Source organism: Giraffa tippelskirchi, chromosome X (genome assembly GCF_054371585.1).
Source record: "Giraffa tippelskirchi isolate mGirTip1 chromosome X, T2T-mGirTip1v1.2.pri, whole genome shotgun sequence".
Taxonomy (NCBI): domain Eukaryota; kingdom Metazoa; phylum Chordata; class Mammalia; order Artiodactyla; family Giraffidae; genus Giraffa; species Giraffa tippelskirchi.
Window position 1 is genome coordinate 96,287,892 of NC_137289.1, and position 25,723 is coordinate 96,313,614.

At 53.4% G+C, this 25,723-nt stretch overlaps 2 protein-coding genes and 1 pseudogene across 25 annotated transcripts in view; 2 read left to right on the forward strand and 1 right to left on the reverse strand.

Moving 5' to 3' along the window:
* CCDC22 (CCC complex scaffolding subunit CCDC22) lies at positions 1–14,792 on the forward strand. Of its 2 annotated transcripts, none has more exons than XM_081564878.1 (17): positions 1–153; positions 1,231–1,408; positions 7,086–7,218; positions 7,982–8,088; positions 8,240–8,306; positions 8,398–8,576; positions 10,559–10,753; positions 11,264–11,326; positions 11,416–11,535; positions 12,255–12,374; positions 12,468–12,584; positions 12,686–12,787; positions 13,098–13,205; positions 13,461–13,556; positions 13,778–13,837; positions 13,918–13,992; positions 14,421–14,792. In XM_081564878.1, exons 1-17 carry the CDS (start codon positions 104–106, stop codon positions 14,532–14,534), a joined length of 1,884 nt encoding a protein of 627 aa, XP_081421004.1. In that variant the 5' UTR covers positions 1–103; the 3' UTR covers positions 14,535–14,792. The 2 variants fall into 2 exon arrangements, with proteins under 2 accessions (XP_081421004.1, XP_081421005.1); XM_081564879.1 differs by having other exon boundaries at positions 1,236–1,408.
* On the forward strand, positions 3,639–4,500 carry LOC145536486 (small ribosomal subunit protein uS2 pseudogene; annotated as a pseudogene).
* FOXP3 (forkhead box P3) overlaps positions 14,707–25,723 on the reverse strand; it is a 19,395-nt gene continuing 8,378 nt past the window's right edge. For 14 of the 23 annotated variants that reach the window (XM_081564884.1, XM_081564883.1, XM_081564886.1 and 11 more), the window contains 11 exons: positions 21,683–21,914; positions 21,059–21,163; positions 20,831–20,969; positions 20,361–20,448; positions 20,188–20,292; positions 19,184–19,271; positions 18,921–19,001; positions 17,993–18,143; positions 17,240–17,316; positions 15,961–16,062; positions 14,707–15,772 (listed from right to left, as the gene is read on the reverse strand). In XM_081564884.1, the coding sequence (XP_081421010.1) occupies positions 15,623–15,772; positions 15,961–16,062; positions 17,240–17,316; positions 17,993–18,143; positions 18,921–19,001; positions 19,184–19,271; positions 20,188–20,292; positions 20,361–20,448; positions 20,831–20,969; positions 21,059–21,163; positions 21,683–21,914 (1,318 nt within the window). In that variant the 3' untranslated portion in view covers positions 14,707–15,622. Of the gene's footprint in view, positions 15,773–15,960; positions 16,063–17,239; positions 17,458–17,992; positions 18,144–18,920; positions 19,002–19,183; positions 19,272–20,187; positions 20,293–20,360; positions 20,449–20,830; positions 20,970–21,058; positions 21,164–21,682; positions 21,915–25,723 lie in introns of all 23 variants that reach the window. The other 9 variants (XM_081564897.1, XM_081564901.1, XM_081564900.1 and 6 more) reach the window with 3 other exon arrangements.

Here is a 25,723-nt window from a genome sequence, read left to right on the forward strand (position 1 = left end):
GACACTCCTTGGACCGCGAGCGGGGAGCGGGCTTTCCTCAGCTGCGCCTCTCTTCCTCGGACCCGGCCCTGGACCCAACCTCGGACTCCAAAACGGTTCCACCATGGAGGAGGCGGACCGAATCCTCATCCATTCCCTGCGCCAGGCCGGCACGTAAGGACACAGCCCCCGCCTACCTCGGAATGCCCACATCCGGGACTCCAAAACTCCGGACCCAGTCACCCGGGAACCTTAAAACCCCAGACCCTGACGTCTAGGGATCCAACCTCCAGGACCCTAAGACCCTCCCTCCTCCATACACACACACACACACACACACACACACACACATACACTCGCCCAAACCTTTGACCCCTACACTTGGTAAGCCGCGAACTCCAGGACCTAGGCATCTCGAGACCTTAAAACCTTTCAATCTCAAGGCCTGAGATCCTGAAATCTGTGGATCTTGACATCAGTACCCTGGAACCCTGATATCTGGAGATTCTAAAACACCTGTATCCTGAGTACCAGGGAACTTAAAACCCTGGGGTTCTGGCACTCAGGGACTCAAAAACCCTCTGGGACTGGATACTTGGGAACCTTCAAAACTCTTTTCCCAACACCCAAGGCTTTTAAAATCTCAGGACTTTAAAATGTGGTGTCCTTAATGCCTGGTGACCCCAACACACTGGGACTCCTGCATTCGAGGGTCCTAAAAACCCAGGATGACAACATGTAGGGAGCTTGACTTCCAGATTGCTTGAGACTAGGTGGTCTTGATATCCAGGGACTCTGACATTTGGAACTCCTGAAAACCCCAGCTTCCCGACGTTGAGCCTCAAAACCCTAGCAGTTCAATATCTAGGGGGCCCTGACTTGCAGGGAACATGATATCTGGGGATGCAGAAACCCAGAGACCATTCCATCTGGGCTCCTAGGCCTTTCCAGACCCCAGGCATTTGGCACTTTTAGGCATAGGGAAATTTGAGATTTTTTTGAACTTGGATCCCTTCCATCCACCATTCTACACTGAGGTCTTAGGACCTGAGGACTACCTCCCACCACCACCACCGTTTTTAGTTTTACAAATGGAAGTCAGCCAGCAACACTGAGGACCTGTCTGAACTGTGTCCATCCTCACCACCCCATCCCAGTATTAGGGCTTCCAGGAGACTGCATGGCTCAGCCTCATCCCTGTTTCCTGACTGCTCCCCTCCCGCTCATTGAGCCTGCCCCCTTCTTCTTCAGGGCAGTTCCTCCAGATGTGCAGACCCTGCGAGCCTTCACCACTGAGCTGGTGGTAGAAGCTGTGGTCCGCTGCCTGCGTGTGATCAACCCCTCTGTGGGCTCTGGCCTCAGCCCCCTGCTGCCTCTTGCCATGTCTGCCCGTTTCCGTTTGGCCATGAGCCTGGCTCAGGCCTGCATGGTGAGTGCCTTCCTCCCAATATACACAGCCTCTTCCTTCCTCCTTTACAGTCACCAGACTCCTTTGAAACTCTTGACTTTCCTCTCTGCTACCTCCCCTTGTGACTTAGTGGTTAAGGGTGCTGGCTCTGTGGTCAAACTGCCTAAATAATTGAGACCCTGGCTATAGCACTTGCTATGTGTGACCCTAAACCTTGTAGCCCTCAGTTTCCTCCTCTGTGAAATAGGGATGATAAAAGTAGGGTTATTAGGGTCATCAAATGAGTTGATCCAGTTTGCACCTGGGTGACTTCTGGCTTCCATATTTTGAACTTAGCACCAAGAACTTTTCTAAACCCTATAATATCCATTTACCAGTTCCTGAAACAGCCCTGTTTGATTAAATGCTCGGCCTGAAATTAACCACCTATTCTCTGATTGGCCCAGCCTGGATCCTATGGTCATCCCTGTAGGGCACTGTGATTGGCTACTCCTGCAGGATCACATGAAGTTGGGGGAGGGAGGGTTATCCAAAGGAAGATATGCTGGTTAATTTAAACAGTGTCTGCACTAAAACTTCACTCTGCCCTGTTAGCCAGGTAGGCTTGATCTGGCTTCTTGCATTCCAATAGCCTGTGGCTATGTAATGAATGTCAGCATACCCAACATACCCAGTATTTGGTGGTAGAGGGCCAATAGTGTTAACCACAGTGAAACTTTCCACTTAGCCCCAAGGGACAGGGTGGTCAGATTTCTTGAATTTGTACCTTGCTTGTGCAGTTTCTGTCTCTTAGAAATAGGCCTGTACCCAGCCTTTGGCTCTCAGGTTCACCTAGCTTTCAGGTGTTCTCGGGTTCTTCTGTCTGGGGCTTTTGGTGGCCTTGGAGGCAGGCAGTCTGTCCTCTGGCCCGGGGCTATCTTCTTGAGAATGACACTTCATAAGGGGGAACATGGGTCCTCTGTTTGTCTAGATGGGGGCACAGTGGGACATGTTGAGGAGGGGCTGGGGCTTAGGCTTCCCCCAGTTTTCTGTTACCCCCTTCTCTGAGTGTTGTTTCTCACTGGATTTGATGGTGACCTACTTTTCCTCACACTAACTTTAGTGTGGGGAAGAGAGTGTGGCTTTTTCAGTGATGGAGAAGTTCACGTGATTGTCTGGCCCCAAAGTCTTGGTTTGCCCTGAGCAGCTAGAAAGCCTGCCGTGTGCCCAACTCTTTGTGACTGACTCTTTGTGATGCCATGGACTGTAGCCCACCAGGCTCTTCTGTCCATGGGATTTTCTGGGCAAGAATACTGGGGTGGGTAGCAATTTTCTTCTTCAGGGGATGCAAAAGCAAGGAGAGAAAAAGTATCTTAACTCAGCTGGGTGCTGCTTCTGTAGCCCACCTTGGCTCAGCACTGCCACCTTCTGGTGTCTGCCTTGTCATGTGCCCTACTGCTGACACCGCTTTCTGCGACTCAGCCACCTCCATATTTTGGTGTCTGTCATTTCACACACCCCACTCCTGGAATGAGTTTCTGTATCAGTCACAACTCTTTGATTGCAGGTGTCGGGAAAAACCCAAAGTAAAGTAGCTTAAAAGACAGTGGTTTTCACACTTTTTGACTGTGACCCTCTGAAATAAATATGTCCTACATTGTGACCAAATACACATATGTCTATATAATAATGATGTTATATATAATCGTGATGTTTTCTGAGTGTTGTGCTCTGTGCTGGCTGTTGTGGAAGCTTGGGATTAAGCCATTGAATTCTTGAGACAGCTTTCTGAAGTGGGCACTGTTGGTATTCTTTTACTCAGGTGAGGATAGTAAAGCTCAGAGAGGTTAAGTGATTTGCCTGAGGTCACACAGTTGGTAAGAAGCAAAGCTTAGATTTGAATCCAGAAAGTCTGCTTTCAGAATCCATGCAGCTCCAGACCAAAACCTTGATGGGCCTTTTTACCACTTAAGTGAAAATGAAAGTGTTAGTCACTCAGTCGTGTTTGACTCTTTGTGACCCCATGGGCTGTGGGCTGCCAGGCTCCTCCATCCAGGGGATTCTCCAGGCAACAATACTGGAGTGAGTTGTCATTCTCTCCTCCAGGGGATCCTAATCCAGGGATCAAACCCAGGTCTCTCACACCCAGGTAGATTATTTACCATCTAAGCCACCAGGGAAGCATTTTTTTTTTAATCCCTTAAAGCATCCACCTAGGGACAGTACTGTCAGCCCCATTTTACAGCTAGACACTGAACTGGGTGGTTAAATAATGAGTCCAAAGCTTTATAGCGAGTCAAGTAGCACAGGCTAGATTTCAGCTGCAACCTTTTTGACTCCAAAGCCCATAGTCTCTTTTAAAACCATTATTTACTGTTTTATGGAGGTCATTTTTATCAGTCAGAGTCCAGTCCAGACACAGAAACCCTAGCAGTAATTTGAATAGGGAAAATTTAATATGAAGAACTGTTGCCTTTCGACGCTATCTAGACAGGAGTCCATATGGCATTGTTCTGGATTCCCATCGTAACTTAAAGGGGAACTTTCTGGAGCCCTTGATATCCTACAGATGAAGGAGGAGGATGTCCTTGAATTCCTTGCAGCAGGAACCCACTAAGGTGGCCCCAACCTTGACTTCCAGATGGGACAGTACATCTACAGAAGGAAAAGTGATGACATCTACATCATAAATCTGAAGAGAACCTAGGAGAAGCTTCTGTTGGCAGCTCATGCCATTGTTGCCATTGAAAACCCAGCTGATGTCAGTGTCACATTCTCCAGGAATACTGGCCAGTGAGCTAGGCTAAAGTTTGCTGCTGCCCCTGGAGCCACTCCTGTTGTTGGCCACTATATTCCTAGAACCTTCACTAACCAAATCCAGGCAGCCTTCCAGGATCCAAGACTGATTGGTTACTGATCAGTGGGATCAGTGGTTACTGATCCCAGGGCTGACCACAAGCCTCTCACAGAAGCCTCTTACATTCACCTGCCTACTGTTGCCTATGCAACACAGACTCTTCTTGGCAGGATGTGGACAGTGCTACCCCATGCAACAACGGGGGAGCTCACTCAGTGGGTCAGATGTGGTGGATGCTCTGTGCCTGTGTGGCACAATCTCGTGTGAATACCCATGAGAGGTGTAGCCTGATCTCTACTTCTACAGAGATCTTGAAGAGATTGAAAAGGAAGAGCAAGTGGCAACTGAGAAGCTGTGACCAAGGAGGAATTCAGGGTGAATGGACCACTCCAGCTCTGAAGTTGACTGCAACTCAGCCTGAGGTGGTGGACTAGTCTGAAGGTGCTCATGTGCCTTCTGTACTTATTCAGCAGCCTGCCACTGCCCATTCCACTGAATGGGGAGGGACAACTACCGAGGGGTCTTAAGCTGTTCTTCTACAAACTCTTAAAATGGAAATTCAGTTGAGAGAAAATAAACAGTTTCTTAAAAAAGAAGAAGAATTGTTAACTAGGTGAAAGATGGTTAATTACTGGAAGAGTAAAAGAAATCTCCAAGGTATAACAGAAGTGATGTGATACCTTGAAAAGTCTCATATGCACTCCAAACCATTCACCTGGTTACCCTTACCTGGCTGCTTAGAGGGGGATTACTTTGATTAGTTTCTTATGTATCTTTCCAGTTTTTCAGAAAAAAATGAAGATATAAGCAAATATATATCCTTATTTCCCCCCTTTCTTACATAAAAGAGAAAATATACCTAAATTATTATCCTTTCTCCCCACTTGCAGTATATCCTGGAAATCATTTCATATCAGACAATAGAGCTCTTCCTCATTTTTCCCTTTTTGCAGCTGCAGAGTAGTTCATTGTATGTATGCACTGTAGTTTATTCAACTACTCTCCTATGCTTGGACATTTAGGGAGTTTCCAATATTTTGCAAATGATACTGTAATGAATAATCTTGCACATCTATATTCATGAATTGTTGGAGGCATATCTTCATGGTAAACTCCTAGAAGTAGGATTGCTAGGTGAAAGAGTAAATGCATGTGTCATTTTGTTAGATTTTGCCAAGTCACCTTCACTGGGATTGTTTAATTTCTGTATTCCGACAGCAGTGTATGAGAGAGTATCTGTTTCCCCACAGCGTCTCTCACTGAGTAAGTGTAGTGTCAGAGTTCTGCCTGTTCAATGGGTGAGGAATAGTATCTGCATATAGTTTTCCTGCTAGTTTTGCACTTTGAAAAACTTTTGAATTTAAGGAAAAATGAAAATAGAAACATAACATCTTTCTCCTATACTGTTTCTATACTGTTAACATTTTACTCCATTATTTTCTATCTGGGTACACACACACATTTCTTTTCTAAACCATTTGAAAGCAGCAGACATTGTGATACTTCATACCTAAAACTTTCAGTGCACCTCTCCTAAGTATTGATAAAAGGACAATCACCAGTATAACCATAGTACCATGATCACACCCATGAAATTGAATATCGATAGAATAATAGTATCTAATATTTAGTACATGGTTGAATTTCCTCAGTAGTTACAAAGATATCCTTTACACCTGTTTTTTTCCAATTACAGAATCCAATCAAGATCATACATTTTATTTCGCTGTTATATCTCTAATCTTCTGTATCCAACAGCAGTCCTTCTTAGTTTTTGTTTACTTCTTTTTGCGATGACCCATGTCTTTGAAGCGAGGAGGCTGGTCGTTTCGTGGAATGCCCACAGTCTGATCTGATTGTTTGTTCATGACTAGATTCAGGCCTAGGGCAGTAACTCTGTGCCAGTGATAGTATCTCTCTACAAAGTGGAACTTCAGGAGAACATAATGTCAGGTTGTCCCAGATCAGTGATACTCACATTGGGGCTCAGTGTGCTTTCAATTCAAGTCTCCCTTGTAAGTGAGGTTGGACATGTTTGCGTATGTTTAAGGACCATTTTTTCATTCTTTTTCTGGGAATTGTCTATCTGTTCCTATCTTTTGCCTCCTTTACTGTTGCACTGCTGGTCTTTAAGCTTGTGTGGTTTTAGGCACTCTTTATATACTAGGTGGGCTTCCCAGGTGGTGCTAGTGGTAAAGAACCTAGCAGCAGTGGTAAAGCCAGTGCAGAAGACAAGAGTCACAGGTTTGATCCCTGGGTTGGGAAGATCCCCTGGAGAAAGCAATGGTAACCCACCCAGTATTCTTGCCTGGAGAATCTCATGGACAGAGTAGCCTGGTGGGCTACAGTCCATAGGGTCACAAAGAGTCAGACACAACTGAAGCAACTTAGCATGTATGCTATATACTAGGTAGATTCACTCTTGGCCTTTGATATGTTGATGTATGGGAGAAACCAATACACTATGGTAAAGCAGTTATCCTTCAATTAAACATAAATAGAGGCTGGATATGTGACAGCCAGTTGCAACATCTTAAATTAAAAAAAAAAAAAACAACTCCAAATACTATTTTTCTCATCTTGTTATGATGCTTTTGACTTTGCTCATTGTATTTTTTCTTTAAAATTTTTTCATGTATTCAGAAACACTCATCTTCTCTTTTATGGACTCTGGATTTTGATCATATTTAGCAAGGCCACAGCTTTAACTTTAAAGTTCTGGAGGCTGTGGGGAGCCAAGGGAAAGTTCAGAGGGTGGTGGCTGGTGAGAGCATGGTAGCCTTTGCAGTCTCTGCCCTGGGCTTTCAGGTCAGGACAGTCCTGCCTGACAGACTCACAGGTGCCACCCTTCCCAACCCACAGGACCTGGGCTACCCCTTGGAGCTTGGCTATCAGAACTTCCTCTACCCCAGTGAGCCTGACCTCCGAGACCTGCTTCTGTTCTTGGCTGAGCGTCTGCCCACTGATGCCTCTGAGGATGCAGACCAGTCTGCTGGTATGGGGCGCCTGGGGTATGGTGGGGGTGAAGGAGAGGGTGTTGTGGGGCTTGAGAGAAGAGGAAGGGGTGAAAAGTTTGACTGGTGGAGGTGGAGTATGTGTCTTAGGGAGAGCTAAGTGGGAGGACTGGGGTGGGGAGGGGGATACAGGTCAGTGGGAGGGAACTGGGGCTTAGACTGACCCAGGTGGGGAGTTGGTGCTGGAAGGGTCCTGTGGCCTTACCTCCTGCCTTGTCCGCCCCCACTCTAACCACACTGGCCTCAGTGATGCTCCTCAGACACATCAGGCCACTCCAGCCTTAGGGCCTTTGCATCTGCTGGCTTACTCTCCCAGATAGCCTCATGGTTCACTCCCTTACCCCTTGGAGTTTCCTGTTCACATGTCACCTCAGGGAGGCCTTCCCTGGATTGCCTTGTTCAAAATGATATCTTTATCTCCCTGGTCCTTAGCCTCCTTTCCTGACGACCACCTGCCAGTTTTCTGCATTGTACTTATGACCTCGGTCATGCTCACCTCTATCAGCCTGCTGCCCTGGGAGAGCAGGAGGATATTTATCAGTTTGTTCACTGAGGTAGCCCAAGTGTCTAGAATGGGGACTGGTACAGAGTAGGTGCTTAATAAGTGTTCCTTGAATGACTGTGAAAATGATAGCTACATAGCTATGTATCTCTGCGAGGGGGTCAGGCTGCTTTCCCAGGGTATATGCATTTTTGGAGTTGTGGCATTGTCACCTGATTGACACTCCCTCCCCTCTCCCCTAGGTGAATCTGCTATCCACCTCCGGGCCATTGGGAGCCGAATCCGGGACCACCTGGCCCTGCCCTGGGTCCCACCCCTCCTTCGCACTCCTAAACTACAGTACCTCCAGGTGGGACCCCTCAACTCATGTTAATATTGCTTGTCACTGCCCTGCCTGCCTTGTCCCCAGTTGGTTGCTCAGGTTTTCGGCCCCTTCCCTCTACTCACCCCCCCGAAACACGATTTACCCTAGAGGCTCTCTGATTCTGCTCTCCCACCAGGGCTCAGCCCACCAGAAGCCTTTCCATGCCAGAAGGCTGGTCATGCCTGAGTTGAGCTCCAGAGGAGGTGAGGAGGAGGCTGTGGAGGGGGCTGAGGGGAGGGGCAGAGGTGGGCCTGCTGAGGCCGAAGGGCTGGCTGACTCTGTTGCTGCCTCTAGAGTCCCGGGAGTTCCAGGCAGGTCCCCTGCTGCTACCAGCCCCCACCCAGGTGCCCCAACTGGCTGCCAGGGCGGCCTCGCTCCTCGAACACCATGCCATCCAGCTTTGTCAACACACAGGCCGGGACCGTGCCGGGGACAAGGACTGGGGCCACCGGACATCCCGCCTCCCCGCCCAGGTACTGCTTGGTGCTTGGCCCCCGCTGGTGAGGCCGCTCCCCCCTGCAGCTCCCATTTCATCTCCCTTTAGTCCTCTGCCCCTCTTCTTTCCCCACTTTGTCCCTTTCTTCCATTGTTTCCTCTCTGTGTGCAACTACCTGGTTCCCTGCCTGAAAGAACGCTGGAGCCAGAGAGTCAGTCCTCACACAAGTCAGTATGGCCCCTCGGAGCTTTGGTGGTAATACTGCTCTCCTCTGAGGGTGATGTTCCACCGAAGGTCGTGCACGGGCAGCCAGAGCCATCAGGATCTCCTCCCTTTCTCCCTGCTTCTATTACCTCCTTCCTGCCCCCAATTCACTTCCTCTTTCTGTCGTCATCACCGATTACAGCCTCCAGATCTCTGACCGTCTCTTCCCACCACTGGCTTTCTCGTTCTGTGGTTTTGCTGCCCCTCTTTCTCTCTCCCCACCACTGTCTCCCCACCTCTGTCTACCTCTATATCTGTCCCCATCTCCCCTCTGTCCACCTCAGTGTCTGTCTCCATCCCCTCCCCACTTTGTCCACCTCTGTAACTGTCCCCTTCTGCCTCTCCCACTGCCATTTGTTCTGTCTTTATATTTTTCTCTCATTTTAAAACTTACAGGCACTTCAAACACAGAAGTAGAGAGAATAGTTTCATGAGACCTTTGGCCCTGTCATCCACTTTCAATTAGAAGCATTTTGTGGGACTTCCCTGGCAGCCCAGTGGTTAGGACTCCATGCTTTCACTGCCAGGCCGGGGTTCAATCCCTGGTCAGGGAATTAAGATCCTGTAAGCTATGTGGAGCAGCCAAAAAAAAGAGAAAAAAAAAAAGATCCAAGCATTTTCCCAATCTTTCCTAATCTCTTATTTTTTTGTGTGTGTATTATTTTAAAGCAAATCCCAGACATCATGTCATTTTTTAAAATTAATCTATTTATTTTAATTGGAGGCTAATTACTTTACAATATTTTGGTGATTTTTGCCATACATTGACTTGAGTCAGCCACGGGTGTACATGTGTCCCAGCTGGTGCTCTGGGACAACCCAGAGGGATAGGGTGGGGTGGGAGGTGGGAGGGGGGTTCAGGATGGGGGGACACATCATGTCATTTTAACTCTGACTACTTAGGCAGACATCTCATAATTCAAAAGGGCATTCACTTTTTAAAAATAAATTTATTTATTTATTTATTTTTGGCTGTGCTGGGTCTTTGTTGTTGCATGGGCTTTTCTCTAGTTGTAGCAAGCAAGGGCTACTTTATAGTTGTGGTATGCAGGCTTCTCGTTGAGGTGGCTTCTCATTGCAGAGAACAGGCCCTAGGCGTGCAGGCTTCAGCATTTGTGGCTCACGGGCTCTAGAACACAGTCTTCAGTAGTTGTGGCACACAGGCTTAGTTGCTCCACGGCACATGGGATTGTCCCGGATCAGGGACCAAACCTGTGTCTCCTGCATTGGCAAGCGGATTCTTTACCACTGAGCCACCAGAGAAGCCCCAGGGCATTCACTCTTTAATGCAACCAGCAGGCCATCTTCACAGTTAAGAAAATGAACAGTGACCTCTTAATACTATCCAGCACTGAGTTCATAATCAGATTTCTCTAGTTGTCTCAAAACTGCCTCTGTTCTCATATCTCTCTGCTCTACTCTGCCTCCGCCCCCTTCTTTTCCCAGCACATCTGACTCAGTCTCCACTCTGTCCCCACATGTCCTTTCAGTGTTGGTCTCTAATTTGGGGGCTGCAGACTTACTTCTGTCCCTTCCCACAGCCTCCTCCAGCGTGGAGAGCAAGTGGGTGGAGAGAAATGGGGCTGTCCTTAGGGAGGTCCCAGGATGGCAGGCCCAGACAGTGAGGCCGGGTCCTTTTGTTGGAGAGGCTGGAGGGTGGGTGAGACTTGGGGGTGGCCCCTCGTCAGGCAGCTCCCTGGTGGAGGCAGGGCCTCAGGTACCCAGCAGACCTGCACCCCCTTCCACTGTTTCCAGGAGGACACACGGGCTCAGCGGCAGCGGCTACAGAAGCACCTGGCCGAGCATCTGCGCCAGACCTGGGGCCGGCCAGGGCCCCCCCAACAAGCCCGAGACCTGGGAGAACTGCTACAGGCCTGGGGTGCTGGGGCCAGGCCTGGTGCTCCCAAGGGCTCCCGCTTCACACATTCCGAGAAGTTCACCTTCCACCTGGTAGGTGGGGCTAAGGCATGCTAATAGAGCCAAGGTTGCTGTAGGTATACACACCACACTCTCCACACAAGGGGCCCCTGTTCCTACCAGACCTGCCTGCTCCCCACTTGGGTGGGTACCCAGAGGGGTCCCTTGGCTTCTTGGGAACTTCTGTGGAGAAAGGGTCCAGGGGTGGGAGCCGTGTAAGTGTGTAGGACTGCTCTTTGTGCAAAGCTCAGCTTTCTCTGGAGAGTTTCTTCTGGACGTCTCTTCTTGGATGGTCACCTGGAGGGGCCCTCACCCCTCTCATGGGCAGGGGGGCAGGAGCTGTGTCAGGGTCAGGGAGGTTTTTTATGAGCAAACACTCCAGTCTAAAGTCACAGAGTGCCTTGATCCTCACACGTATTCCGACAGCCATCAGTGTACTGTACATGAGTACTGTGCTGGGAGGGCGCCGACGGGGGTATTGAGGTTGGCTGTGAGGGCCCGGGCCTTCCCCAACAGCCAAGATGCTCCTTTCTCCCTCTCCAGGAGCCTGAGGCCCAGGCAGCCCAGGTGTCAGATGTGCCGGCCACCTCCCAGCGGCCTGAACAGGTGAGCAGAGTAATGGTGGGTGGGGCAGTGTCCTGGGCCCTTGGCTGTGGGGCCTGACACCCCCACCCCACCTGGCCTGTGTCTACCAGGACACGTGGGCAGCCCAGGAGCAGGAGCTGGAGTCTCTTCGGGAGCAGCTGGAGAGGGTGAACCACAACATTGAAGAGGTTGAAGCCAACATAAAGACGCTGGGCATCAACCTTGTGCAGGTGAGGGTGGGGGAGGGGCTGCCCACTGAGGTCGGGCCTAGGGGGCTTAGAGGGACTTGTGGGGGCTGAGGGTACCCTGTAGAGGTCTGCAGATGTCAGAAGGGTTCATGGAAGCCATTGGGGAACTGTGGGACTCTTGAGGGTTCAGGAGAATCAAGGGGAGTGAGAAGAGGGGTGTGGGACCTGTAGGGGTTAGAGGTGCCTTGCTGTCTGTGAGAGTTGAGAGGGGTGTGACTGTCTGTGGGCAACTGGAGGGGCCTGTGGGCCTCCTCGGGGCTTCCAGGGAAGTCATTGTTGAGGTCAAGGAGTCAGAGGGGTCTGCTGTGGGTGCCTGTCTCTGCTTATATGTCTCTGTTGCTATTGGGAGGGGTCTGAGGGGCCCATAGGGGCTGCGTGCATGCTAAGTTGCTTCAGTTGTATCTGACTCTTTGTAACCCCATGGATCATAGCGCCTCTGTCCATGGGATTCTCCAGGCAGGAATACTGGAGTGGGTTGCCATGCCCTCCTCCAGAGGATCTTTCTGACCCAAGGATTGAACCCCCATCTCTTGCATCTCCTGCATTAGCAAGCGGGTTCTTTACCACTAGTGCCACCTGGGAAGCCATAACGGCTAGAGGGATGTATTGTCATCTGTGGGGGTTGGGCTAGGCCAGGGCTTTCCAGGCTCAGCTGGCTGGGCTCCCCCACTGACTGGGAGTAAGGGTTTCTGGGGTACCAGGTGGAGACCGAGTGTCGGCAGAGTGAGCTCAGCATCATGGAGCGCAAGCAAGCCCTTCGTCTGAAGAGCCAGGCAGTGGAGCTACTGCCTGATGGGGCTGCCAACCTCGCCAAGCTGCAGGTGGGGCTGGTGCTGAGGCCGGGCTGGGAGGGTTGGAGTTGGGTGGGCCCAGCCTGTGTGATCTGCAGCTCCCCTCCCACCATCACCCTCCAGCTCGTGGTAGAGAGCAGTGCCCAGCGGGTCATCCACTTGGCGGGTCAGTGGGAAAAGCACCGGGTCCCGCTCCTCGCTGAGTACCGCCACCTCCGAAAGCTCCAGGACTGCAGAGAGGTAGGTGGTGGAGTCCCAATGGATGGGGCAGGTTCAGTCCCTCCCTAGGGGGCTAGCCCTGTGCTCTGCCTCACTACCCTCTCTCCGTGGGACCCTGGCAGCTGGAATCTTCTCGACGGCTGGCAGAGATTCAGGAGCTGCACCAGAGCGTTCGGGCAGCTGCCGAAGAAGCCCGCCGGAAGGAGGAGGTCTACAAGCAGCTGGTAAGACCCGTGGGGCTTCCCTGGTGGCTCAGACAGTAAAGAATCCACCCACCAATGCAGGAGACACGGGTTTGATCCCTGATCTGGGAAGATCCCCTGGAGGAGGAAATGGCAACCCACTCCAGTATTCTTGCCTGGAGAATCCCCATGGACAGAGGAGCCTGGTGGGCTACAGTCCATGGGGTCGCAAAGAGTCAGACGTGACTGAAGTGACTGACCAACCACCAACCAAAGACCTGTGTGGGGGCCTCGGGTGGCTCGGATTTGGGGAGGTGTGGGTCCAAGGGGAGCACCCGCTGTCTCTGTGTAGGTGTCAGAGCTTGAGACCCTGCCCAGAGATGTGTCCCGGTTGGCCTATACCCAGCGCATCCTGGAGATTGTGGGCAACATCCGGAAGCAGAAGGAAGAGATCACTAAGGTACACCAGTGTGGCTGTGGAAGGTGGGTCACGCAGGCAGACATGCCCAAGGGCAGGATGTATGTTGCAGGGTGACACAGGGACCTCACACCCTATGGAAGGCAGAGCTATCTGGCCATACTTGGCACAGCGCAGCCCCACACAGTCCCTTCCAGCCACCCCTGAGCCTGTCTAGATGTGACAGCATGAATATGAATGGCCTCAGCTGGCTGCCTGCCCCAGACATGGGCTCATGGGTACCCTGGTCTCTGCCAGATCTTGTCTGACACGAAGGAGCTTCAGAAGGAAATCAACTCTCTGTCTGGGAAGCTGGACCGGACATTTGCAGTGACTGATGAACTTGTGTTCAAGGTTTGGGGCAGGCCGGGCTGGATGCAGGGGTGGGTGAGTGGGCCTGGATCAGGTATGAGTCTCGTAGTAACACTGACACTTGGTGCCTGGCTTTGCCCCATGGAAGATGAAGTCAGGGGAGTGGGAGGGGGTGGCCTTGTGGGGGCCTGAAGGTGGGGGTGGGGTGGGAGCAGGGCAGGAACAGCCCACTGACACCTTCAAGATCCCCTCTGTTTCTTCAGGATGCCAAAAAGGACGATGCTGTTCGGAAGGCCTACAAGTATCTAGCTGCCTTGCACGAGGTGAGGGGAGAAGTGTGCCTGGGGGCTGGCTGGGGAGGGGACAAATTTGGGTGTAAGCCTTCCACTCCTGCTGTCCCCAGAACTGCAGCCAGCTTATCCAGACCATTGAGGACACAGGCACGATCATGAGGGAGGTTCGAGACCTGGAGGAGCAGGTGAGGCCAGGGGGTGGGAGGGCTCAGCAAGGCAGGCCAGGGGACAGAGAGGCTGTGGGACCAGACCTAGCCAATGGCTGGGGTCTCAGCCCTGCCCATTAGTAACTGGCTGTGTGACCTGGAACCACCCAATGGCCTGCTCTGACCCCCGCCTTCCGTCCTGAGGGTCCTCATACCTGCCTCCAGGGCCATTGGCAGAGGCTTCAGCTTAAGTATGGGCTGGGTGATCCTGCCACGCAGCCAAGGATGCTTCAAGTGGATGGATGACATATGCTAAGGCCTGGTGGTGGGACAGAGCAGGCTGTTATTGGGGTGGGGGTGGGAGGAGCACAGTGGGGCCCTGAGTGTCTGCTGTGGGGTGATGGTGGCAAGCAGGAGCTGGGAAAGGGGCCCTGCATGCTGAAGGGCTGCGGTTCACATTGCCTTAGATTGAGACGGAGATGGGCAAGAAGACCCTCAGCAACTTGGAGAAGATCCGTGAGGACTACCGAGCCCTTCGCCAGGAGAACGCTGGCCTCCTGGGCCGGGTCCGTGAGGCCTGAGCAGCCCCCACCAGAGGTCTACCCCCTGGCCTCAGGCAGGGATTTGGGGTGCTTGGGGGCACTGGCCCTCGTTGTGCCCTCTGATTACCGTCCAGTTCCTCCTGCTGCAGCCTTGGCCCCAGACCCTCGCCCACCTCACCCCAGCCCTTATCTGGGGCAATCATCCAGAGTGTGGGAGCTTGGCTTCAGTTTATTGTGGAGGGCATGGGGTGGGGGTTGGGGTCTTGGATCTCAAATAAATGAGGGGCTCTGTCTGCAGTCTAAGCTGAGGCATGGAGAAGGGTGCAGGGCTCAGGGTGGGGGAGGGGTGGGTGGCAGGTGAGACCCTGGATACATTTGGTGAGTCGGTGTGTGTAGCCCTGGGCGTCTGCCTGGGACTCCGGAGGCCCATAGGGGTGCTGTGTGGGTGTGCATGTGCACAAGACGTGCTGGTGAGTTCAGAGTCTGTGTGACCAAGCATGTGTGTCGGGAGCCATGCATTTCTGTGTGTGACCTGCGTGCATGCGTCTGGGTGGCTTTCTGGAACCTGACATCCTGATGGTCCCAAGGCTGCTTCTGTGCTGTTGTCAGGGTCTGCCTCACGTGACACTGCACCTGTGGGCCTGGAAGCCGGCTGTGGGTGTGTGCTTAGGGGGACGTGGGTTGACTGTGTGCGGGTGTGACTGTGTGACTGCAAACTTGAGGTGGTGTGAATGTACTAAGGTAGGCTCTTCATGTTTTGGGGGTTTGTATCGAGTCCAGGGGACAGGATTGCGACTCGATGTGTCCTTTTCCAGCTCCAAGGTCATCTGTGAGAGTGACTGAGGCAGGTTGTGTGTGTGACTGGATGTGAAGTCTCAGTTTGGCTGAAGAGCCCGTTGCAGGGGGCTGGGGAGTGGATGCGGTGCTGGGCCTCGGGTCCCTCTGAGCATCCTTGGTGCAGAGCATGTGATCCAAGAGGGCGGTCAGCCGGGGAGTGGGGTGCCTGACTAGCAGGACAGTGCACACCTTACTTCTTGGTCCTTGCAGGCATGTCCAGAGCCGGTCACCCCTGCCCCTAGCCACTTCGATCCCCTCCCCTGTCCTCCCTTCTCTCTTTGGCTCTGAGATCAGGGGCCAGGTGTGGGATTGGAACACCTGCTGGGCCTCTGGCTCCTCTTCTTGCGGAACTCGAATTCATCCACGGTCCACACAGCCCCCTTCTCACTCTCCACGCGTACGAAGCACTTGTGCAAGCTCAGGTTGTGGCGGATGGCATTCTGTGTAAGGAGGACCAGCCAGCCGGGCCAGGGGGTGGGGGGATCAGGCAGTCATGCACTGATGCCAGCAGTGCCCACCCCAAACTGACCTCCTGCCCTTTCCCAACACGCCTCCAAGCCCCCTCCCAGGCCCACCTGTGGTGGCGTTTGAGGCCCTCCCAGCCACTGCCCTGTCCAGAGGAGCTCACCTTCCAGGTGGCTGGATGGTTTCTGAAGAAGGCAAACATGCGTGTAAACCAGTGATAGATCTCGTTGAGTGTCCGCTGCTTCTCAGGAGCCTCCAGGATGGCCTGGAGGTTAGGGGGTGTGGGGGTGAGGGGAGCTGCTCCCCCAAATGCAGCCTGACAGGGGCCCTGGCCCACCTTGGGCTGGCCTCTGACCTGGGTGGAATTGTGGGGACAGGGGAAGGGAGGGAGATGGTGAGAGGTGACGGGTCAGAGACAGGGTTAGAAGTGGGGTGAGGGTGGGGCTGGGATGGGGTTAGGTGAAGGATCAGGGCTGGGGTTGGAGTGCTGTCCGGTTCAGGGTCAGGGCTGGAGTGAAGTTAAATTTCTGGGGTGGAGTTGGAGCTCTCGGGATGGGGGTGGGGTGAGATTTCAGGGTTTAGGAAGTTTAAGGGCCAGGAGTGGGGTACAGTTAGGGGTTTGGAAGGAGTAAAGGGCCAGGCAGAGTTAGAGGTCAGAGAAGTGACTGGTTAAGGGTCAGGCTGGGGATGAGCTGGGGTGAGTCAAGGGGCGAGGGGTCGGATGACGCATTAGGTCAGGAGGCAGAGATGGGCTTAGTTATTTTGTGTGTCTGGATTGTAGTTAGGTCTTGACTGTGTGTGGTCATTTAAGGATCAGGGCTGGGATTGGGTGTGGAGTGAGGCTGAGGGTCTGGGAATTTGATCTGCTTGGATTTAGGAATGGAATTGCGTCAGGGGTCTGTGATCATGGCTGCAATGAGCCTCCGGGTTTGGATGGGGTGAGGCAGGTGAACGGGTGGCATTGTGTAGGGTTAGGTGTTGGGCCTGGGATGAAGGTCCAGGTGGGCTCTGGTGAAGTCTTGGGGAAGGCATTAGGAAGATTAAGATGAAGGGGTTGGGATGGAGTGAGGTGAAGGGTCAGGTATTACAAGGAAGGGGTTAGGGATGGGGTCTAGCAGGGGGATGTCTTGACAGGAAGGAGTTAGGGTGAACCTGGGGTGGGCATAGGGGAAGGGGCAGAGATCAGATTAGTTTGGGGGCTATTTATAGGCCCAGGAGGCAGTTAGGCATGGGGTTGAGGTGGTCGTTAGGAAAGGGATTTAGGGCCGGCTCTTGGCTTGTCATGGCTTGGATAGCAGTTGAGGTGTGGGTTTGGGGTGTAGATGGGGGATCACATCTAAGGCATGGGTTTGTTCACACAGGAGCCCCCCTGGGGGTGTGCTGTGAGGGGAAGGTCCTCCACCCCAGCCCTCTCTTCCTTCTCAGCCTGGCACCCCGCTTACCCAGCGGATGAGGGTGGCATAGGTGAAAGGGGGCCGCATGTTGTGGAACTTGAAGTAGTCCATGTTGTGGAAGAACTCTGTCAAGAGGTGGGGAGGGATCAGGCGCCATCTGGGAACTCCTCGTTCCCTCTCCCACCCTCTGCTTTCCACCGGCTGTCGAGTCTGCATGCCTGTATCCCACCGTGTACACCGCTTTCCAGGATCACAATCACTGTTGGCTAAGCACTCTATGTAAATGATACCATTTCCTCTTTACACTGCTCCCACCGCTATAGGGCTTATTCTTCCCAAGGTTTAAAAGTAGTAAATTCCACACCAAAGGGATGTAACTGGTTAAGTGGCGTGGCCAGGAGGGCACTCAAAGGCCCTGATCCCTGTTAAACCCATAGCCCAGACCTTGTGGGTGGCAGGGGATTGGTGAGCTCGGCGAGTCACCCTGCTTTTTCTTGGTGGTGGGGAGACAAAGAGTCCCTGGGAATTATTAAGCTAGCTCTCTCCCTCCTGATGACCAAATGGAGTGAGTAGCTGAAGCCCAGAGTGAGTGAGTCCCAACCTCCAGGGAAGACAGAGCTGGACATCTGAGACCACAATGGGGGCTTGGAGGCCATGGAATTCCAGAGAGGAAGCTTTTGCAAGTAGTTGCCATTTCCCAAAGGCTGGGTGGTAGTGGTAGGGAAGAGTGGTCCCCCACCTTGTACCAGTTAGGGAGATGAGGGGTCAGGGGGCACCGTGTAGGGCATGCACCACCCTTACCTGGGAATGTGCTGTTTCCATGGCTGCCCCAGAGGTGCCTCCGCACGGCAAACAGGCCATCGGGGGCCTCCTGGGGTCCTGGCCAGGCTGGGACGGTGGTGCCTGGGGTGCCAGTGGCTACAATACAGCAAGAGCCCTTGTCGGATGATGCCTGGGGGAAGAGGGAGGGGCTGGTGACCCAGAGGCTTAAACTTTCTACTTTAGTTTTAAATAAGTGTTTTTATTGACAAAAGCAAGGTCATCCTCAATTCTACCCTGATGTAGAATCCAACGAAGCAGCACAAACCATATTTATTAGAGTGGAGGTGTGGACAAATGGGTGTAGAGCACCAGTGATGGGGCCACAAGATAGGGTTGAATTGGGCTCTTCTTCCACCCAACTGGGACCTTAGGAAAGTCACCTAAGCCTCCCTGGCCTCAATTTTCCTCATCTGTGAAGTGGGGATGATAGTAATACCCACCTCACACAGGCATCATGAGGAATTAAATAAGGTAACATCACCAAAGTGCTCAGAAACAGTGCCTGACACCCAGGGCTGGCTTCTATATGATCGCTGCAGGTGCCCAGGGCCCGGCACTTTGTTTAATGTTCTGCAATCATCATTTTGAAATCCAAGCCCTGCAATTTCATTTTGTACCAGGCCCTGTGAGCTATATAGGTGGTTCTGCCAGCAGCACATGGTCTGTGTTCAGTGTTGGGTGATTTGCTGTTGCTTTGCAAACTCAAGATCGTGATGTCTGGGGATCTTAAGATCAGAGAGTTTGTAAGCAGAAAGGGACAGATTCTCAGGTCTGGGTGTTGTTTGGAGCTGGGGACAGGGGCCCAGAGATCCCAGGACCTGGGTGCAAGGATAGGTCCCTTGCCCCCTGCAGGAGCCTCTCCCACTGCCCAGCCATCCATGCCACCTGTGGGCCTGGGGTGGCTCACCGCAGATGGAGCCTTGGTTGGGGCCATCTTCCCGGCCAGATGGGCCTGCATAGCACCCAGCTTCTCCTTCTCCAGCACCAGCTGTGAGGACAGGCAGAGAGTTAGGCCTCGACCCGCTCTTTCTCCTCCACTTCTTTGCCCGGGCTGTGGTCTTCCCTGGGAGTACCCTGCCCCCTTCCTTCCTTCAGCCCAGCCCCCTTCCTGGGTGAGCTTGGCTCCTGGCATGGGGTGGACTGACCATTTACCGCCCCGCCCCACATCACCTGTTGCTCCAGAGATTGCACCACCTCCCTCTGGAACAGACACTGCGCCCTGCCCTTCTCATCCAGGAGATGGTCTGCCTGGCAGTGCCTGGGTAGGGGGAAGAGTCCACGCAGGTGACCATGGCGGGCCCAGCCTTCTGGCTCAACATTCTGAGGGGAAAGGGCTCAGACTCTGGGAGGAAGGTCTCTTCAGAGTCTCGGCTTCCCTTCCCTCTGTTGACCTCAGTCTCCCTCTCACACCTGTCATTCCTTCAACGCATGCCACTTGGCATCTGCTGTATGGCCAGGGTGCTGGAGATGATGATGGATGGGTAAGTGAGAGTGGGAAAGGCATTCCAGATGGAGAGGACAGCCTGTGCGAAGGCCTGGTCATGAAGACAGGATGCACTGAGTTGCCACTGATAGTTGGGTATGGTCGGAGAAGGGGGTGGGTGTGAGACAGAGAGTGAGAGAGAAACAGAGTGTGTGTGTGTGTGTGTGAAACTGTGTGTGTGTAACAGAGTGTGTGTGTGTGTGTGTGTGTGTGAGAAACTGTGTGTAACAGAGTGTGTGTGTGTGTGTGTGTGATGGGGCTGAGAGGAGGCAGCACCAGCCACTGTGAGGATCTGGGACTTTGGGGATAAATAAAATCAGGGCGGTGTGTTGGCATGACAGGGTAGCAGGGCAAAGCAGTTAGGAGTGTGGATTCTGGAGCCTGGCTGTCGCTCAGAAGCTGGTGATCTTGATCAAGACATGTAACCTCTCTGGCCTCAATTTCTTTGTCTGTAAAATGGAGGCAATCATTGCACACACCTCTATTGTGATGCCCCATTATACAGATGAGGAAACTGAGGCTCAGAGAAACTAAGTAACTCACCCAAGATCAGAGCCCATGAGTGATGGAGTCAGGCTCTGAACCCACAGTCTCAGCTTTTGCCTCTTTTATCATACTCCCTATCTGGATGAGGCCTGAGCTGAAACCTGCACCCCCAAACCTCCTCCTACAAACTGCCCGGCTCACTCACTTGAGGAAGTCCTCTGGCTCCTTGAAGACCTTCTCACATCCGGGCCACTTGCAGACACCATTTGCCAGCAGTGAGTAGGAGCCCTGGGGCACAGTCGAAAGGGTGCTGAGGGGACAAAGAGTGTCAGGGGCGGGGTGGCAGGGCAGGGAGCCTTCCCAGCCCTGCGCACTGACCTGTCTTTCCTAGGCATGCCGGGGCTTGGGAAGGTGCAGAGCAGTGCCGGCTCCCTGGACACCCACTCCAGGCTGGCCACGTTGATCCCTGCAGGGGGGACAGGGCACCTCTGGGTGCCAGGCTCTGAAGCTTGGCCCCAACCGAGCCTCTCGTTTTGAGCTTCCGACCCACCCTGAGTTTAGCAGGCCCAGACTCCCAGGGGGCTCTGTGGTCCCTAACCTCCCAAGCTTCTGTAGAGCAGCTCAAAGACTGTGCTGACATTTCGACTAACTTTGCAAAAGATCTGTGGTTCTGGGATTTTGACATTCTGCGTCTTTAAGATTCTGACATTTTTGAGAGGTTGGAGTTTCCAAGATGATAAGACCTGACCCCTCTGGCCCCCCAAGGGCCGTGATTTGGCAGCCCACACTGCTTTAGTTCAAGGATTGGGGGCTCTGGGGTACTGTGGAGCTGCGGGGTGCAGTGTTACCAGGTGGCAGGCCGGGCCGGGCCTTGAGAGAGAAGAGCCCCGTAGCAGCAGTGGGTGGCGGGAGGCTGATCATAGCTGGGCTGTCCAGTGGGCGCACCTGCAGCACAGGCGTCCGGGCATGGGCGTCCACCGTTGAGAGCTGGGGGCACATGAGGGCTGTGGTTCAGTCTGGTCCCCTCCCCAGTTCTCCCACCTGCTCCACCCTCCCTACCCATGCTGAGCTGGTACCTGGTGCACGAAGTGTGGCCTGTCCTGGAGGAGCGCCTGCAAGTGGGGAGAGGGACCCAGCCGAGCTCCAGAGGGTGCCACCATGACGAGGGGTACTGTGGGCATCTGGGGGAAGGCAGGTGGGTGACATGCTATCCTTATGCTCGTTCTACATGTCTAATCCCTACACTCCTCACTGCAACCCTGCCTCCTAGGTACTATGACCATCCCCATTTTACATATGTGGAAACTGAGGCTCAGGGAGACTAGGTGACTGTTTCAAGGTCAAGCCAGCTAGTAAGTTGTGGAGCTGGCTTCCATCCTGTCACCTCACCTCCGTGGGCCCCCAGCCCTTTGTCACACGGGGGTGGAGAGACACATGGCTATGCCTGTGGGACGACGATGGGGTCTCCTCTCCTGAGATATGGGTTGGGAGGTCGGCGAGAGCCTCGAATCTCTGAGACCTGCTCTGTGGGGACTTTCTTGGCCCCATGACATCTGCATAAGTCACAGACTTGCCTGGGACCCAGAAAACCACTTCCTGTGCCCCGGCTGGGCCCCCCCGCCCAGTGCCACAGTAAAGGTCGGCACCTGTAGGCCCAGGTGCCCCACCCTGCCTGCCCCATCCTGGACCCTAGGCCTTACCTGCAGCTGCGATGGTGGCATGGGGTTCAAGGAGGAAGAGGAGGTGTGGGCCCCGCTTCGGAGATCCCGGCCTTGGAAAGTTGTCCCCAGGCTCTTGGTGCCCAGCTGGTCTGAAGCCTTGGGTGCAGCCCTCCAGCTAGGTGAGGCTCCTGGGGATGGGCTGAGTACCAAGGAAGGGGCCAAGGGCTTGGCTGGCCTGGGGTTGGGCATTGGGTCCTTGTCCAAGGGCAGGCTGCAGGGACACAAGAGGAAGGAGTTACATGTGTGCTGGGCTGTGCGTGTACGAAATACTCAACTGTTCGAACCATGTGGACACCCCCTCTGGTCAGAGCAGGCATTGGCTGGGGACTGTCCCAAAGGGACCCCAGCTCTGGTCACATGTGTGCGCATGTGCACGCACATACTTGGTGTCAGGAACACAGGTGTGCCTACTATGTCTCCAAGCACACCCCCCATGCAGACATACATAGACGAGTGCACAGCCTCCCCACACACACAGGCACAACCCTGCTGGGGAATTCAGGCTGGTTGAGTGGTGGAATTCAAGCCTCTGCCCTCCTGTCCTTCTGGAACTGGGTACAGGCCACACAACCTTTGCTGACCCTGCTAGGACTGGGTTCTGATTTTCTCCTGGGAGCATTGTTACCCCAGTGACTTGGGCATATCTGGGAGTAAGAGGAGAGCATGGACTCAAAAGATCCCTCTGGCTGCTGTAAGAGGAGGGGGATGCTCTAGGGAAGTAAGGGAGAAGTAGGGGGAATAGTGAGGAGGCTACTATGATAGTCCAGGCAAGAAACAGTCCAGACCAGGCTGATGGCAGTGGAGATGGTGAGAAGTGGGTGGCTTCTGAGTTATGTTTTGAAGGTGGAGTCAGGAGAACTGGATGGATGTGGGAGCTTAGATGTGGGAGGTGACAGAGGGAGGGTCATGGTGACTTATGGGTGTTAGCTGGGCAGCTGGAAGGACAGAGCTGACATGACCTGAGATGGGGGAGACATGGGGGAGCAGGGTCGGGGGTCATGATCCAGGTGTGGAGGGACATGGAAAGTCTGGCATTAGATGTGCAAGTGGCAAGGCTGGGTAGGAGCTCAGTGAAGAAGTCTGGAGCTTAGACGGGCTTCTCTGAGATCATCTCCATGTTCCCACCCTGCATGGAGCTGGCAGAGCAGGTACCAGAGAGGAGGAAATACAGATTCTCTTGAGCCAGGGCTGGTACGAGCTCCTTGACTTGGCTCCCACCAGAGTTTACCCCAATCTCTGCTTTGCAGGCCTGCCTCCCAGCCATTGCTCATGCTATTCAACCTACCCAGAATGCTTGCTTCTCTTCCTGTATGCCAGCCCTGTCCAGAAAGTCCTCCCAAATAGCTCCAGAACCTACACTCTCTGATGGGCAGGGCCTTGGTTTCTCAGATTCATTTAATCCCAGTCTGAGAGGAAGCCAGAACTGGAAGGGACTGCCAAGTCCAACTTCCATGCTATGGAAGTGGCTTACCAGGTACAGTGTCCCACAGCCCCATGGTGACTTGAGAACTCTACTTCTTTCTCCAGAAAGTGTGTGTGTGTGTGTGCATGTGTATTCATGTCCCAATCTCACCCCACAACACTGGATGGGCACAAAGCTGCCGAGAGCAGACCTGGGGAGTAGAAGGGAGGGTTTTGAGGGGGCAGTAGCTCCTTTTTTCCTTTGCTGTCAGCTCACAGGGGGTGTCAGAGCTATGGGGCTGAAGGAAGTAGGTGTAATAATCCAGGTATTTAAACCCCTAGTCTTTCAGGGGCTTAGGACATTACTGCCTTAGAATTAAGAGCCTGGGTCTATGGAGGCTCAGAACAAGGGCCACAGAGAGTGTCGAAGACCCTGAAGACGTGAGTGAATGGATGAGTGGATGAAGGCAGGCAGAGATCACAGTGAGGCTTGAGCAAGCCAAGGGACATCAGGCTGCCAGCAAACCATGCAAAGGTATGAGAAACGCATGAACAGATTCTCATACCCCTATGAGGAACCAACCCTGCCGACACCTTGATCTCGGACTTTGGCATCCAGAACTGTGCGACAAACCATTTCTATTGTGTAAGCCACCTCGTCTGTGGTACTTTGTCACAGAAGACCTGAGCAAACCAATACCGATTTTGGTGGATGCATGAATGTTTCCCAGTGCTCTGGCCTGGTCCACAAGGCTAGCTTGTGGTTGGTTCTCCAGTTGCCTGGACCCTTGGCCAGAGCATATAAGAAACCACTTCCCCAGACACATCTGGAACCACCTGAGTCAGGGCAGCATAGATACATTCTCAGAAAGGGGCCATGGATATGGTCTGTCTGGTGGTGGGGTACCTGGAGGGCCAGACTGGGCAGCCGGCTTCCTGCACTGTCTGTTGGGGCGTCCCTTTCTGACTATTTCTCAGAAGCCACATGGAGGATGTTTCTGGGACACAGATTGTATTTTCGTATCGGGGTCTGCATCTGAGCCCTGCTGTCACAGCCCCCGACTTCCCCAGATATTTCTGCCATTGACGTCATGGCGGCCGGATGCACTGGGCTTCATCAGTACCAAGGAGGAAAAGAAGGGGGCAGGTACCCCACCCCACGGGTTTCATTCCGAGAATTGGCCATCCCGTCCTGCAGCCGGTTTGGCCCAGGTGGGGGTGATGTGGGTGCTGGCGGATGTGGTGAGTGACGTCCATCTGGCCACCATGACGAGCCCTGGGCCCTGTAGACCTGGCCCTTCTTGGGCCATGGAGAGGCCCAAGGTTTGACGCTTGGGGAGCGCCATGCAGACCCCACAGAGACTGGGGCCCTTGGAGTCTTCAAATGGTACTATGCCAGAACCTTAGAATCATAGAACATTATTTCTTAGATTCAAAGGATCCCAGAATCTCAAACCCACAGACTCTGTGGGGTCCATGGGCCCAACTTCTCAGTTATGTGAAGGCCGATGTCCCTGGTGCCCAAATTCACTGGAACTTCCTGAAGTTCACAGTGCCTCCTGCCTATCAGGCCTAGAATTACAGCAAGCCTCCCCTCAGCCTCCCTCCTAAGTTCTGGGAAAGCAGGAAGGTCAGAATCATCCTCTCTGCTTCCCCCAGCCTGGAACTGGGCTCTGACACTAAGCAGCTGTAACTCTCCTCAGGCTCATATGTAAATTGAAGACAATAATAGTACCCATCTTCCAAAGTTAATGCATACTAAATGCTTAATGAAATGTCAATGATCAGTAGATGGACCCGTGAAGGGTCTGTCTTCCTGTCCATTCTGGGACAAAGCTCCCAGACTCACAGCCACTCTGCCAGAGACAGGGAGGGAAGGAAGGGGACGTTGAGGCCAGCACACCTTTGGCTAGGACCTCATGGTGGGAGCAGGCAAGACCCTGGTCTTTGCCAGTAGAGAGTGCACCATCAGGCTCTCTGGAGGGGCCCTGGGATAGAGGGTCCCAGGGACCAGTGCCAACTCTGGGGACATGGCTGAGCCCTGTCCACAGCCAGACTAACAAACAGACCAACTGATATCCCTCTAGTATCACCACCCTCTGGCCATGAGGCTTCCTGACTCATGGGGCTCTGGGACCCCACCCAGCCTAGCTCTTGTGAGGCTGGCCCCACACTGTGACCCTGAGGGTCCAACTTGTGAGAGGGCTGAAGAGGGAACGGCAGCAGATGGGAGGCAGCCCAGGGTCCCCCTGTGCCTGTGATGGGTGCCGAGGAGTAGTCTGAGGCCCATGGTTGGGGAGAGAGACAGAGCCAGGGCTCCTCTGAGAGTCTCGGGATCTGAGCTCGGGTCTCAACTCTGCCACTGTGTCCCTGTGAGGGCTTCATGGACCCTCCTGCCCATCTCCTGGCCTCAATCTTCCCCCTCTGTATGCTGGGAAGGGGAGGGGTGTGGAGTGGATGAGGGCCAGGGGACTTGTGCGCTGTGTCTGAGTGAGCGGCTAGGTGTCTGCAGGCCTTTGATTTGATAACTGCCCTTCTATCCAGGGGAATGGCTGGAGACATGGATACAGAGAGACAGAGAAACAGGCATAGGCAAATCGAGAGACTCAGAGGACAAGA

What these genes read in the sequence shown, in the direction of transcription:
- CCDC22 (XM_081564878.1), top strand. Translation starts at nt 104, where the DNA reads ATGGAGGAGGCGGACCGAATCCTCATCCATTCCCTGCGCCAGGCCGGC. An exon ending in TCCCTGCGCCAGGCCGGCAC is followed by an intron (nt 154 to 1,230) that starts GTAAGGACACAG and finishes CTTCTTCTTCAG; the next exon opens with GGCAGTTCCTCCAGATGTGC. An exon ending in AGAAGGAAGAGATCACTAAG is followed by an intron (nt 13,206 to 13,460) that starts GTACACCAGTGT and finishes GGTCTCTGCCAG; the next exon opens with ATCTTGTCTGACACGAAGGA.